This window comes from Lepisosteus oculatus, chromosome 9 (genome assembly GCF_040954835.1).
Source record: "Lepisosteus oculatus isolate fLepOcu1 chromosome 9, fLepOcu1.hap2, whole genome shotgun sequence".
Taxonomy (NCBI): domain Eukaryota; kingdom Metazoa; phylum Chordata; class Actinopteri; order Semionotiformes; family Lepisosteidae; genus Lepisosteus; species Lepisosteus oculatus.
The window spans coordinates 18,176,671-18,192,618 of record NC_090704.1 but is presented as its reverse complement, the minus strand read 5'-3'; the positions used below and the strand labels follow the sequence as shown (position 1 = coordinate 18,192,618).

Here is a 15,948-nt window from a genome sequence, read left to right as displayed (position 1 = left end):
ACAGGGCATTTCTTCCAGTTTTCATTCCAACTCAGCACTTAGTTGTTTATTTCCTTATTTCATCAAGATTAATGTACTATTTCATCAGTAACTGGTAATATCTATAAATCTGTAAGGACTGGGACTGTTCAGGCCCAGGGTCTAATCCTTTAATAAGTTTGACCAATTTAACTCGCTTCCAGAATGTAAGCAGACAATGATTTACAGAAGGCAAGATAATATGTCTAGTATCAGTATCCTGTGCCTTGAAGCTTAGTTATTTGCCTTTTTCTCTTGAAGTGTAACAATGTCTATTTTGTAGGCAATTATTATTTTGACAAGATTTTGGCAATGGTAAGTGTGTCTTTTCTCTTAACTTTCCTTGTGTGTAGTTGGTAAATACAAAGAAATGGTACATATTGCTCTCATCAATTTAACATTGCTAATGCCTGTATTACAACAAATTGCATATATACCTTACTGCAGGTTGGTGCACATTTGTGTCTGAGTGAATTCAGCAACTTCACACTGTTTCTTCCTGTTAGGTGGTGAGCTTTCTATATTCAGTAGAGCCTGATGTATTTAGGTCTCCCAGATGACCATGCAGATCACTTTTAATCTATTAAACTTAATCATTAAGTTTGATCATTTATTTTATTTGGCATCACAGAATCTGAGATCATTCAGGTTAATAATGTATCTATGGAATAGGGGAACTTTAATGCAATTACTTATATAATCCAACTTATTTTTTTACTCTTTTTTGTACAGCAACCACAAAGAAAATTCAGAGGTGCCACAAAGAAAATTCAGGAGATGCCTGCCCAGCAAAATTGGAGAAAGAGGCAGAAATGGTCTTTTTGGAATGGAATTTCATAAACTGTATGTCTATTTTTCAAAATTAATTTTAAAATTCAAAGTACATCATCAGGGAAGGGGTATTTTCTTCCAAAGCTGACATCGAAAAAATGTTTTTAAGGCAACACAAATAAACATTTTCACTTTTTATTTGTCCTTTTGGGAACAGTCCTAAGTGTTGTTTTATCATTGTAAGTGATTTTTGTCATAAGCAAGTTTCAGAGGTTGCAGCCCTGTCCTCAATGTATTTAATCTCTGACACTTTATGTACTCTGATGGAAAGTTTCAGAAAAAAACAAACTTTTCTTCCAATTTTAGCTGGCGATTTAATCTTCTCAGTCATGCATTGCCACCTGCTTTTTGGATTGTAATGAGTTTTTACAATTCAGTAACTGTATTTGAAAGTAAGAAACCTGGGTTAAAGGAATTGGCTAAATTAAATAATAACTGACAAAATTAAATAAGAAACATTTTGTGACCAATTGTGTAGTAATACACAATTGACAGCTCCTTTTGAGGTTTATGCTTATAATTTTTGCATCAACTTTCATAATTAAATAATACCGTGTCAAATGGTACGTTAGTCAAAGATTAGGTTGAGTATAAAGTCAACCATGTAGCCGTTTTGAAAAGGAATGGCCAACAAATAATTTATTAAAGAACATTATTTTTACTACTTGTAGCACTCTACACTTATTAATTTAAATCTATGTCTTTAAAATAAGGCCAAGAATGTAATCTTTCTATCTCAAATAACTCACATTTGCTTTTTACTATCATCTCAATGCTAGCCAGGCCCTAATTTGTTTCACATTTAGTTTAAGTTTAAAAGACATGAGACTGTAACACCAAACCATTCTCTAAATTTGCACAAAGCTTTAACTTTATAAACAATTTCACTGTTAAACCATATTTCGAATGTTCTATCGTATTTGCTGTGCAGACTGATCCCACCACCCCTGCTCTCACTACGACCCAGTTATACTCACTGTACTGTATGTAGTGGTACACTTGGTGACAGAGTGTATGGTGGATTTGGTAAGAGGCTTTTGTTGTATTTTCAATTTTTGATATACTGTACCTATCAATATCGTTTGTGTTCTGGTTTCTCTTCTAACCTGTTACCCTGTACATTATACAGTATATGAAATGTAAGATATATTTTACAATATACAGTACATAACAACTTTTGTTACAGATATCTAATGTGACATTTTACACCAGAGCTCTGCCTTTTTAGCCTTGGGGATCATTTAATTGGTATTTATACAACACATAAAACATTGATTCCTCCTCTTGCAGTAATTTGATCTTTACAGTAATCTGCTAAATAGATAAATGCATTGTGAATAAAAATACTTAGGTTTTAATTAATAAAATGTAGTCACACTGAACAGCTCAATGTACTAATGTTGTTCAATATTAGATGTGAGTAACAAAAGTTAAAAAGTCAATATCTTGACTAACAGGGTTTCTAAATGTAAATAGATTGTATTTGCAATTTTATTGTAGGAATCTGAAATTTAAACTAGATATACTGTATTTACTGTATATAGTATCAAACAAGCTGCCAACAATGGGCTTCAAATCTTTTACCATGCAGTTTCCTGATTCCCAGTTCTTGCCTCACTACAACCACAGAGCAGGGCAGGCTGAAGCTGGGAGGTCTGACTGATTTACCTTGACAGTTCTGTCTTAAAATATTTTTATTTGTAAGGCTTGAGTTTAAAGAGAACTTCTCCTAACTAAACAAGTGTTATTGTTTTTGTTACAATACCTTTTGTGTATTTGTGTATTCTACAATACCTTTTATTTTCATTGTTATATGAAGTAACTACTTTGTTGTGTTTCATTTAAATTCAAACAGTCATTTGTTACTATCCTACAGGCTTGTTCTCAAACAATGGATACCAGTGGAAAAAGCAGAGAAGAATTATTCTTTCCACTCTGAGAAACTTTGGACTGGGTAGGAAGTCTTTGGAGTCAGTCATTTCCAATGAGACTAGATTTCTTCAAGAGGCTATAGAGGAAGAACAAGGGAATGACTTGAATTTAAACTATTTTAATTAATTACATTCTGTACTGTTCACTTGAATTAGAACAATGGACAGACTCCAATAATAACCCCATTTTATGTTTTTAAACCTGTTTATGTTTTAAAGGCAAACCTTTTAATCCTCATCTCCTTCTGAACTGTGCCATTTCCAATATCATCTGCATTTTGGTTTTTGGACACCGGTTTCATTACAGTGATAACAGTTTAAAATGTGACGGGGCGAGATCCTCCAGACCCCGGGCTTAAGAAGTGGGAGGTGTCGGAGATGAGGCCAATGCCCTTAGGAGACGGATGTAGGGTTTCCTGGTACTAGGCAGGCCTCGTGACATCCTTACCCTAATGATGAGCCCTGAGGACTGGAGGAGCTAGTCTTTAAATAATACACCTAAGAAGGTACACCTGGGGAGCTTAATGACAGGAACAATAACAGGAGTAGTGGAGCACCCTCTAGGGAGGGATGTCAGGCGTGACAGTACAGGGCAGAAGACCCATAATAATGATCAAAGAGCCGATCATTAATACTGTGTATGAAACTGAATCATTTAATAAATTTTAATTCTGTATCAGGGTAGACTCGTATATCCTGTACAGGCCACTAATTGCCACAAATGTAAATTGATAGGGATGTATAATTTTACCTGTCAGACTACAAAGAATGCAGCAGCAGGATTCCATGAGGACCTCTTTATAGCTGGGACTGAGACCACCACCACCTCTCTACGCTTGGCTCTCCTCTACATGATCAAATACCCAGACATACAGAGTGAGTAAGCACAGTGAGCTCCTAAATACTGTACATCAAGCCAGTTGTACCTACAGCACATCAGCCCTCAAGCACGTGAAAGTGAATATGAACCAAAAGGCATGCATTAATCAGCACAAACAAAGAATAATATAATATTAAATAAATGTTTTAGCTGGAATTTGTTTCTTTTTGTAATAGATTAATTACATTATTCTGTTGAATATACTGCATCTTTTTTTTGGAAAGTACCTCAGGACAGGTTTTAGTATTTTTTAGAATTTATATGATAATAATAATAATAATAATTGCTTATACTTATATAGCGCTTTTCTGGACACTCCACTCAAAGCGCTTTACAGGTAATGGGGTCTCCCCTCCACCACCACCAATGTGCAGCATCCACCTGGATGATGTGACGGCAGCCATAGTGCGCCAGAACGCTCACCACACATCAGCTATCAGTGGGGAGGAGAGCAGAGTAATGAAGCCAATTCATAGATGGGGATGATTAGGAGGCCATGATTGGTTAGGGCCAATGGGAAATTTGTCCAGGACATCGGGGTTATACCCCTACTCTTTTCGAGAAACGCCCTGGGATTTTTAATGACCACAGAGAGTCAGGACCTCGGTTTTACATCTCATCCGAAGGACGGCACCTGATTACAGTATAGTGTCCCCATCACTATACTGGGGCATTAGGACCCACGTGGACCACAGGGTGAGCGCCCCCTGCTGGCCCCACTAACACCTCTTCCAGCAGCAACCTTAGTTTTTCCCAGGAGGTCTCCCATCCAGGTACTGACCAGGCTCACACCTGCTTAGCTTCAGTGGGTTGCCAGTTGTGAGTTGCTGGGTGATATGGCTGCTGGCTAACTCTGATGAAATGATGAAAACTCTTTTTCCATACTTTGCCTCATGCACCTCAGAGAAGGTCCAGGCCGAGACAGACAGAGTGATTGGAAAGGAACGGCAGCCCTCCATGGTAGACAGAGTGCATCTTCCCTACACTGATGCTGTGATCCATGAAACCCAGCGATATGGCAACACTGTTCCCCTGAATGCACCGAGAATGGCCAATAAAGATACAACATTAGGAGGTCACTGAAAACAAAAACTGAAATATGTAGCGTAATAAGTGAAATACATGATGTAGGGGTGTTATCCCGGCGCCCTGGCCAAATTTCCCTTTGGCCTTTATCAATCACGACCTCGTAATAATCCACATCCACAGTATGAATTGGCTTCATCACTGTTCTTTTCCCCACTGATAGCTGATGTTTGATGAGCGCACTGGCGCACTGCGACTGCATCATCCAGGTGGTGGTGGAGGCTCCATTACCTGTAAAGTGCTTTGAATGGAGTGTCCAAAAAAGTGCTATATAGTGTAAGTGTTATTAATAAAATGTTAGTATTATTTATTATTATTATTATTATTATTATTATTATTATTATTATTATTATTTTTATTATTATTATTAATGATTTTTAAAAAGAATGTGTTTATTTTACAACATTCCAATTTATAGTTCTGATGAAGCTGATGTCATGGCAATCAATTCTCAAGATGAAGAAGGCTCTATAGACCTTTTCAGCATGGAATAAACATTTACTTGTTCCTTTTCAGCCTGAGCATGCTGACGCAGCTACCTACTTGGCCTACTTGTTAAAAACAGGTCAATGTAGTAAGCATCACATGTTTTTGTTCTAATCAGTAATCATTAATCATTTTTTAATAAATGCATACATTGCTGAAAACATAGTTGAAAGGTAAAACTCATGATGCTGAAAGATCCTTAATTGACACCAATCATTTCTGTGTGTGTAAAAATAAGTGTTTGCATTTTAAATCTACCTTAATTACCATACTCTTTGATAACCTAGCTATCTTTCCTATAATATATCCTTATCTTTTTCATTTTGGGTTCTGATCAATACATAGTAATTAAACTGCTATTGCCAGGGTTACTAACATCTTTCTTTATAGATTAGAGAGGTTGTTGGTATTTCCATAACTTCTTTTAAAGACTTCAATGTTATCTGTCTAATAGAAAACAATTTATTCAATTTATAGGTTTTACCTATATGCTGAACTAAGTCCGGTTCTTAGTACAGGTCCAGTAGTATTGTATAAGCTTTCATTTCTACAATGATGACATCGAGATTTATAGTTACACACACCTGCTGTGTTTGTAATCAGCCATTTTGGCTATTGATGGTCCTGGTATCAGGTTAGGGATTGGGTCAAAATAACCTGTATTTGGAGTACACATTTACAGTGTTGTGAATGTCACGGATGTTGGAAGGGACAAGCCGTGGAATGGCAGGAGAGTGGAAAAAGACCCTGTGCGAAGTGGCAGAACGGGGAGTTAGCCCGGGCTCAGCAGTGCGAAGAGTTCTGGAGTGCCATATAGAAACCTATGCCCTCAGGCCACGGATGGAGCGGCGACCTGGTGCTAGGCGGATCTTTGGACATCCGAACATCAATGCTGAGCGAAGGTGAATGAATGACCCGGAAATATATAGCCCCAGAGAGAGAGACACCAGAAGGAGAGCAAAGCACAGGAAACAAGGGACAGGACAGAGTAGGAGCGCCCTCTGGCTGCAGAGGGCGTGACAGTGAAGGTGTTGTTTTTTCATCTTTGTAACATTTCATGTATGTATTGTGGCTTGATTATTGTGATGTGGTGCGTGATGGTGTATCCATACATGTTCCAAATAACTAGTGTCTAGCAGGTGTCTAGAACTCACCTGCTTGGAATTTAATCCAAACTAAAATACAGTTTATATCACCTGTTTTAGCTGTATTGCACTGGCTCCCTGTGTATTTGAAAATAACATTTAAAATACTGCTACTCTGTGTGATTTATTACATAGTGACTTGAGACAAACCATATTATGTCAAATAAATCTTACTTTGACTTTTGGTATTAACTTGTTGTAGTGTGATTTTGATCATTGTAAGTTTAATTACGTCTATGAATCATCGCTGCCCTCTGATGAATTCCCTAACCCAATTTTTTGTATGTTTGACAGTTTACTAATTTACAGAAAAACTATTTCTTTCATATACTGTATGCATACCAAGTAACAGTTTTGTTTATTGATTCTAATCTGGGTGATGACAGATTAGTTAATGAAGTACCATTGCAGTTCTAAACCAATAAATAACTGCTATTTATTTTTTAAAGATCTTAATTAGGTTATGATGTTAGTTTTAATCTTAGGTTATACAGTATGTTCTCATGTTTTTATAAGTCATTTCAACAACAAGGCTAAAAGGAATTTGTTTAGAGGTACAAAATAATCAATATAAATAAATAGTACTCAAGACACAGATCTTATATAGTACTTTGCTCTTAAAAGCTAATATTCCGTTCCATAGAAATCTTATGTAACATAACTTTGTTGCATTATTCCATAACTTTTGTTTGTGCCTTATGGTTTTTCATGCTAATGAACATGCAAAAACAGGTCTCTTACTTTCTTTCACTGACACTTCTTTAAATTCATGTTGCTACTGTAGGTGGTGCAAAACCCAGTCAGTGCAGCACTCTGGCCTTCTTTCCATTTCTGCTTGCTTTGAAGAGAGTTTGAAGTATCACAGTGACAATGCTGCTGTATTCCTTGCTGGAATATCTGGATATAAAAAGCTGCATTCTCTTCCTCTTTGTGTTTCTGTTGATTATTGACATCATGACAAATAATAATTTAAAGAATTTTCCTCCAGGTCCCAAGCCTTTTCCCTTGCTGGGAAATGTTTTCACTGCTGTGGACATCAGTGAAATTGATAAGGTAAGATCAGTAATCAAGTAAACTGAAAGGTTTAAATTTTCAAGATTTGCTTATTTTAAACACTTTGTGCCTCAATTGTGAAACATTCTAAAAAAAGTCCTAAATTTTGTCATGTGTTTCATAACTCTGTAGTTTAAATTCCTCTTCAAATAATTATTTCAGTCTACTCTGTTTACTTTGTATGTACTTCACTGTGTTATATGAATGTTTCATTATATACTATATACTGTACTGTATATGAAAACCTGTTTCATTGTACGTTAGATTCCATAAATTGAATAAAGGGTTTTTAAATATATTCTCTAGCTTGCTGAAAAATATGGCCCTGTCTTCAGTTTGTGGAGGGGAAGAGAAAATACAGTTTTTGTGTCCGGTTACAAAATGGTCAAGGAAGCTCTAGTAAACCAAGGAGAAAATTTTGCAGACCGCCCTGTAGTTCCTTTGTTTGACAAAGTCTACCAAGGCCTCGGTAAGGATATTTTCATTTCAAACTATGAAAAATAGCAAGACTTTTTGTCTACCTATCCACATAACTCGGGTTCTATAATACAAGTAAAATTATTGCTTTGTTCAAATAATTTACAGCATAAAAGGACTTCAATAAGATAAAGCAACTCAAATTAAGTAAATAAAACATACTGTAGTTAAGGGGTCACAAAGAACTAAAATAATATGAGAATAGGAGTTGTTCCAAAACAATAAGTAAGATAAACAAGAGAGGTTATTCAGCCTGTCTTTCTGTTTTGGTAACTGTAGTTCATTGTAAATTCATAATGTTGCTTATTATGGAAAACTGTAAGGTCAAGAAGAATATCATGATTAGAGATCAAAGCAGGATATAAAAAACACATTTTCTGGGCTTGTAAGTAAAAAATATATGGTAGTTTCATTAGTTTAAATTTTATGTTCTGAAGTTTTTGTGGCCGCACAATTCTACAGACGTGCTGTACTTTTCATAAAATCATTTTACTTTTACTTCATAATAATACTGAACTGAGGTCTGAACCTCTCTCAGAGTCTTTCTGTCATTGCTAAGATTTTTGTGACCTCCCTTAGAACTAATGATTAATTCGGTATATTTTATGAAAATAGATCCAGATAACAAACTATCATTGAATAAGCACTGAAATAACTTTGACAGCCACAGATAGGCATTGATTTATTTTGCTCATCGAATCAATGTCATCTCAACATTGGTTTTGAAGAAATAATTCCCAATATTGTGCTGTAAAGAAAATGGGGGTGTTTTTAACTAGGTAATCTTTAAAAAACTTTAAATGAAATTTGCAATATGTTAAAAAATGTAATCATTGGTAATTTACTTTTTTAGAAAGTCACCAATAATACAACCTTTTTAAAATAACAAACAAAAAGAGCTGGATCCGAAAGAAAAAAAACTATAATCCTTATAATAGTGCTTTCTCTTTTTTTGGTGCTTCTGGGGAAAAAAACCTCAAATCAGCACTCAAAGGTGTAAGTTCCAAAAGAAACTCCAAAAGTTCTCCAAACTCCAAAACTTCCAAAAGTTATTTTCCCTTGTACAGTATGTGATAGTCGCCAGTACTTACTTACACAGTGGTTTGTAAAGAATAATTGAATACTCCTGTAATTAACATTACTATTGTCATGCCAACTTCGTAAATAGAAAAGTCATTTGTATTATTTCAAATGTAAACTTACTTATAACTTATATAAAGTATGAATAAAATGTATGAATGTATTTATCTACTGTATTAAGTCTGAATTGCTCTTTATTTTAATAGCATTGTCCTTTACATCCACTTCTGTGACATTATTGTTTCCAAAGAACTGTGCGAAGGGTGTTCCACCCTAAAAATCTACACTACACTACAGTACAGTACAGTCCTCAGGTCCAGGAAAAAAGGGTTTTGGATTATGCCTCTGTACACAAACAACACAGTTAATTAAGTGCATACTCTTTTCAGTGAACAGTTTGTTCTTAAATAAACTGTTTTTTGATGCTTAGGCCTGGCGTTAAGCAACGGGTACCAATGGAAAAAACATAGAAGGTTTGCCCTTACAACCTTAAAGAACTTTGGCATGGGCAAGAATACTCTGGAGTCGTTCATCCTTGAGGAGAACAGATTCCTTTACAAGGCCTTCAAGGAAGAGCATGGTAAATATAACAATGAAGCATCTTTTGACATGGGGAATACATACTGTACAATATAAGTGTGTACACGTCATGTTATATTATATGCCTTTCTCAATGAGGGGTTGTGTTTAAGTGTTTTTAATAAAGATATATGTCTTAAGTATGTGTCAAACACTAATCACTATGAATCTACAGAATCGGTGATAAATAAGCAATAAAGCATATAATATTTTGTTAGGATAAAGTACACAAAAGTAATTGAGTCAATATCTATTTCTGAAAATGTATGTTTCTATTTCTGTTCTCCCTACCAGTACTTCTAAAAACAAAAATATGAAAAGGATATACAAATATTATATTTGAATATGATATATAAATGAAAGGATTATACATATATAAAAAACAGGTTTTTCTAGCAATCCATTTTATATCTTACTTAAGAAACATAATTTTGCAGAAATTGGGATTGTTTTTAAAAATGTGTACTGAGTCTTCAGTAACGAGGGTGATTTTAAATCAGTATTATTAGTAGTGTCTTTCTCAACTTTATGTATTTTGATTTTATTCTGGTAATGACTGTTATGAAATGCTTTCTATAGTTCTGAATGGTTCGTTTCTGTTGTTGTTTAGGAAGACCTTTTGACCCCCACTTCTTATTGAACAGCGCCATTTCCAATGTCATATGCTCTATGGTGTTTGGGCACCGTTTTGAGTACAATGACCCAAGGTTTCAAGGTATTCTGCGAAGGACTGATGAGAGTTTCCTCCTGATAGGCTCATTAAGAGCCCAGGTATGACAAGAATATCAAAGGAAATCAAATAAATAGCACTAGACCCACATGCTTACCACTTTAAAATTAGGACTTTGAAATGCAAAAGCATGCCTTTTGTCATACTACCTCTCAAATGATGTGTCAAAATTTCAATTACTACTACGAAAAAAGAAAGTAGGTGCAGCTTTACACAAAATGAACAAAAACTCATTTTTATGGGTGCCAAACAATTTTTGCTGCTGCTCATTCAAGAGCTCAGTGCTGAAAGATTGTAAAACTAAGGACAAACACCTGTTTTCTGAGCACATATAAACTGATATCAGTTTGCAAATGAAAGGATAATGTATATACTGTATATCATAAAATCACTACATTTCAGTATCATACTCTCATGCAGGAATACACTACACTAAATACACTAAAAAATGGAGACACAAACATCACTTTTGTCAGCTTGGTAAAAGTTTAAAATGCTTAAGAAAGGCAAGGTCAAAGTGCAAAAACACAATAGAAAACTTTCATAAGGGTCAAAATATATATAAGATATCTATATATTATTATAGCTACAATATATCTATTCATCTTTTTTTCATCAGCTCTACAATGTCTGCCCCAGTATAATGAAGTTTTTACCTGGACCTCACCAGACTGTTTTTTCAAACTATAAGAAAGTCAAAGCCTTCCTGAAGGAAGAGATCGAAAATCACAGGAAGAACTGGGACCCCTCCAATTCTCGTGATTTCATTGATACCTACTTTGAAGAGATGGAAAAGGTATGAAAGGATAATTTATACATGTAAAGAGCCCTAAAGTATTAGAACAGGCACCATCAGACCTCAGACAGAGTGCCTGACACCAATGTAGCCATGGCCAATGGTGTAAATTGGCTTGACTGTATGGTGCACAGTACTGCCACTAGCATTACAGTAGATGTTCCTTATATGCAGCAAGATGAAAAACAGCCGTGTCTGACTGAGAGCTCACAAGCAGGTCTCATGCAGCGGTGAGGCGGAGAGCACCACAAAACAACAAAGTAACAAAAATTAAAGGCACACAAAACAAACCTAACACTTGGGTCTGAAAAGCGGTAGCAGCTAGGAACAGGAGAAGCACAGCGACAAGGTAGTGAGCACACAGTTGCCCTGAGGAAATGGAACTGATCATGAAATCATTAAACAAATAATAAACTAACTAGAAGATGTGAAATGAAAGTCTGTCTGAATATCGTCTAACAGAGCTGGATGGTGTGCTGTGCTGCATGTGCATGCGGGACTGATCAGCAGTCACTCGAGCATGACACTTCCATTTTACAAGTAGGACTCAGTTTTGGTAACCTACTGTATGTACAGTACATGACATCCCAAATGCCATTGTCCTAGTGCTGTAGGATACCGTTTCTCAACCTTTTCCACCTCCATCACACCTACATAAATATAATATAGTGCCTCCCTTCCCATTCATGATCACCAGCCAAAGCACATTCTTAAAAATTGTATAAATAGAACTCATATCAATGTTTAATCTGGCACCTGAAGTTGCTAAATTAAACCTAAAGGAACGGTTCGTCCAACACAAACTTAAGGTACACCAATCCACAGCTACAGAAAAGTCAAAGCATCATGAACTCATCATCTTCATCATCATCATTATAAAACATCTAGTTTTCTGTCAAAGTTAGTGAATGCTATGTTTAGATTTTGAGATTATTGTTTTTTTAATATGACATACAGTATGTAACCCTAAGATCTTATTTCATTGGTTTGTAAAAATCATTGATGATAGTTATATGCACTTTAGGTATCCCCACTTTTAGCAGGATCCCAGTATTGACTGAAATGAGATATTTACAGAACTTTTATTAAACATGAGGAAAATGTAATTAGTTGCTCTTTGTTGAAATATTTAATCAAGAGGTGAAAAGGTTTTTGAATGAAGTTATTTAATGTAATATAATTTTGCTAGCAGTAGGCAGATTAGCTCCCTGCAAAAATCAGTTTGAAAATAAAGAGATGTTGTCCTAAGGTAATTATTGTATCTTGCAGAAAAAGGATGACATTCCAGCAGGATTCCATGAGACAAATCTGGCCATATGTACTCTGGACCTGTTAGAAGCGGGGACAGAGACCTCTGCGACAACTCTGCGCTGGAGCCTCCTCTACATGGTCAAATACCCAGAAATTCAAAGTACGAGTTCCTTTGAGTCCCCAATACTATATTATGGAAAACTGTTCATCCACCTACATAAATATTGCAAAACACTTTTGCAGGCACACAAATCAATATTAAGAAACGGACCATGTATGTAGTAAACTATGAGGTTATTGGGTTTTTTGGTCAATTCTGCAGACTTCATAATCATAAAAAAACTCTAGAAAACTATTCCAGTCTGCATGATCCTTTTTTGGTGAAGACTTTTTTGGTAAAGCTGTTACTTTTTGGTAAAGTCACATTACTAATATTACCAAACATTAGTATATTAAAATAATGCAATATCTTGAAAAAAAGAAACCTATTTTTGTCAAAGACTTGGGAAGACAGACTGGGTTCCTGTTTCTTGTTTTATACCGTATATTAACATTCTTCATTTGTATTGCATTCAAAGAGAAGGTCCAGGCTGAGATAGACAGAGTGATCGGAAAGGAACGGCAACCTTCAATGGCAGACAGAGTGCATCTTCCCTACACTGATGCTGTGATCCATGAGGTCCAGAGGATGGGCAATATTGTTCCCCTGAATGTGCCCAGGATGACTACTAAAGACACTACACTGGGAGGTTATTTTATTTCTAAGGTGAGAGAAAAAATAAAACAATAGAGGCTTGCATCTAATGTCCCGTTTGAGGTGTTTCTCCTATCAGTTTTGTATGAAGCTGACATCATTTTGATTAAACTTTTTAGTAAGTGCTTTTTCTATTTTCTTTCTTATCACTGCTACTATACTCTATATTTCCATAGGGTACAGCAGTGATAACCAATATATCCTCAGTGCTTTTTGACAAAAATGAGTGGGAAACACCCGACACATTTAATCCCAAGCACTTCCTGGACTCCTATGGAAAATTTCGGAAAAGAGATGCTTTTCTTCCATTTTCAGCAGGTAATGTGCTTCCTTCCCTGTTGTTTTTTTATCATATGCAGTCTTCTTGCTTCTTGCTTATCCCATTCCACTTGACTTTTAGGCAGTGAATATTTTTTTATAGTTCAGTAACTCTTTTAAATGTAAGATTAAATTAAATAATACTCAACCCTCTGTTTCATAATGTCATGTGAAATCCCACATAGACTTATATTCTTTTCAGGTTTACTCTCATAGGTCCATACATCCTTCACAATAAAGACTAGTCAAATTGTCTAAAATATTATCTAATGGTTCTTAACAGGAAAGAGGGTGTGTCTGGGGGAGCAGCTAGCTCGGATGGAGCTGTTTATGTTCTTCACTTCATTTCTGCAACAGTTCACCTTCTGTGCTCCTCAGGGGGTAGATGTCAGTTTGGAGGCTCAAATGGGATTCACTCTGTCTCCACGACCCTTTAAAATATGTGCCATCCCTCGATAAGTCAATTAATTATTCGTCTGGAGGACAACATCTGGGAACCAATCTAAATGGAAAAACATAAAATATGGAGCCTAATTAAATAGAAGACAGCTCATGTTTTTGTGCTACTTTCTAAATGTAAATCTTTCAATCATTAGGGATCTTTAAAAATGTTTTATGAAAAGCACTATTTAGACATACTTACTGAATTCTTAGTTTTTGTAGTAAATGAATAATTAGAACATGAATATACAGAATTATTTGTCTTGCAATGTTGCATGTGTAGTTACAACCTCTTACATTTAATTGCTATAATATTTCCATGCAAATTAATAAATATGTATCTTCTGAATTAAATGTTTTGTCATTATTAATTCAGTGTGACCCATGTTGATCCAATGGTTGACCCCAAAAACATTTCAGCGTAGACAGACACTGCACTGTGGATGAGTTGTATTTAAATACGATACATACAAACATGTTTCCTTGTACCATCACAAGACATTTTTACATGTTCAGTACTGAGAGAAATGATTTTTGAGTTAGGCAGAGTAGCATTATGGAGACATTTTGGTGCATATGATTATTATACATATATTCAGATTGGTAAAAAAACATTTCAAATCTTTGAACAACATTTCATTTTTAAATCTCTGTTCTGGAGGTTTACTTTGTACTACATCTTTAGTGAAAATGCAAACAAAAGAGAAAGAATATTGTACTTTTCAAAACCTATTTTTTAATTTGAAATATACAGTTTGTGGTTTGTTAGGCTTTGACAAATCAAACTACAGTATTATTTTTATTAGTTATTTTCACTACTAGCAAAAACTGCTTTAAAGTTCATTCACTCTCAACCATGTGATCATTTGATAAAGCAAGGCAAAAGATTACTACTTTGTGACACAAATATCCCAACTGTTTTTTTTTGTTACTGTGACCAAGGTCAAAATGAAGATACTGTATACGAAGGTGTATGTCATGAAAAATAAGAAAGATTTTAAAGTCACAATAAAACAACCCATTTTATTTGTATTGGAATTTTCTTGTTGTGTGTTGTTGTAGCTTTTACTTTTCACAGTAGTCTAATCATACTTTCACATCTGTTTTCTTCTCTCTAACTTAATGTGAAAAAAACTAGTTCAGTGTTGGAAATCCATCTATTGCACTGAGAAAGTTTTAGCAATTTCTACCATTTCATTTTCAACTAATAAAATACAGCAGGTGTTTTTTCTTCTAAATCTGAGTACAATTCAGTGCTCCCATGATAACCACTCTTTTAAATGTTTCCTGTCTCTCCTATTGCATGTATATTGTTGTATTAATGACCATCACAGTCTGTTAACCATGTTTCAGTGATTTCAATTGCACCATAGTCATCTATTAACACAGTCTTTTCTATTTCTGGTATTTTATTCCTGATACTCTGCATAGAATTTCTTTGGATTATCCCCCCTCCCCTTCTAATCCCTTAAAACACTTAATTTTAGTAGTTTTTTGTAGCAAGCCTACTGGTAAAAACCTCATTTTTAGATGAGGTTGATGTAATGCACCTAAACAATTCTTGAATAGAATGGTTGACCTACAGATAAAGCCATTCAAAATGCTGCTAATAAAGCTCAACCTCTCATGTTTGAGCTGTCGCCATCAAAGTCTTTAACGAAGATATTACTAATAGTATTAATAATTAATGACCTTGGACAAGCTGTAAGTGTAAACTCAAAGTATTGCCCTGGTCCACATTCCTTTTTCATTGACCGTCTTTGTAAAAGTAACACCACAGCATTTCGCAATCACACATTTTTTTCCAATCATGTAAAGTACAGTAATTTTTGAGAATCGATTCACCATGCCTTTCACATGCTCATAAAAGAGATTGATTTAGGAACATAAACATATTACCGTATGCAAACTGTACTGTATACAGTATGTATATGTATATTTAATGTCTTAACTGTGCCCGTTTAAGTATTGAATATTCATATGGAATTTTACCACTGAAGGGAAATCTTAGTAGCTGAGCATTAAAAGAACAGGAGCATACTGCAACGCGTGTGAAGGCCATAAACGATATTAATTTTGGAACATAAACATA

General features: G+C 35.1%; 1 protein-coding gene and 1 long non-coding RNA gene across 5 annotated transcripts; both read left to right on the top strand.

The window, feature by feature from the left end:
* The first annotated feature begins 266 nt into the window (after positions 1–266).
* On the top strand, positions 267–2,872 carry LOC107078411 (uncharacterized). Its single transcript, XR_011190335.1, has 3 exons — positions 267–333; positions 751–861; positions 2,726–2,872. It is a non-coding gene; the product is annotated as an uncharacterized lncRNA (long non-coding RNA).
* Positions 2,873–5,625: 2,753 nt separating this feature from the next.
* LOC102694758 (cytochrome P450 2J2-like) lies at positions 5,626–14,210 on the top strand. Of its 4 annotated transcripts, XM_069194227.1 has the most exons (10): positions 5,626–6,134; positions 7,366–7,430; positions 7,737–7,899; positions 9,418–9,567; positions 10,177–10,337; positions 10,916–11,092; positions 12,362–12,503; positions 12,922–13,109; positions 13,274–13,415; positions 13,699–14,210. In XM_069194227.1, the coding sequence occupies exons 1-10, from the start codon at positions 6,056–6,058 to the stop codon at positions 13,872–13,874; spliced, it is 1,443 nt and encodes a 480-aa protein (XP_069050328.1). In that variant the 5' UTR covers positions 5,626–6,055; the 3' UTR covers positions 13,875–14,210. The 4 variants fall into 4 exon arrangements, with proteins under 4 accessions (XP_069050328.1, XP_069050329.1, XP_015211233.2 ...); XM_069194228.1 differs by lacking the exon at positions 5,626–6,134 and having other exon boundaries at positions 7,163–7,430; positions 13,773–14,210; XM_015355747.2 differs by lacking the exon at positions 5,626–6,134 and having other exon boundaries at positions 7,164–7,430; positions 13,794–14,210.
* The last annotated feature ends 1,738 nt before the right edge of the window (positions 14,211–15,948 follow it).

What these genes read in the sequence shown, in the direction of transcription:
- LOC102694758 (XM_006635006.3), top strand. Translation starts at nt 7,248, where the DNA reads ATGCTGCTGTATTCCTTGCTGGAATATCTGGATATAAAAAGCTGCATT. An exon ending in ACATCAGTGAAATTGATAAG is followed by an intron (nt 7,431 to 7,736) that starts GTAAGATCAGTA and finishes TATATTCTCTAG; the next exon opens with CTTGCTGAAAAATATGGCCC. An exon ending in GAGGTTATTTTATTTCTAAG is followed by an intron (nt 13,110 to 13,273) that starts GTGAGAGAAAAA and finishes ATATTTCCATAG; the next exon opens with GGTACAGCAGTGATAACCAA.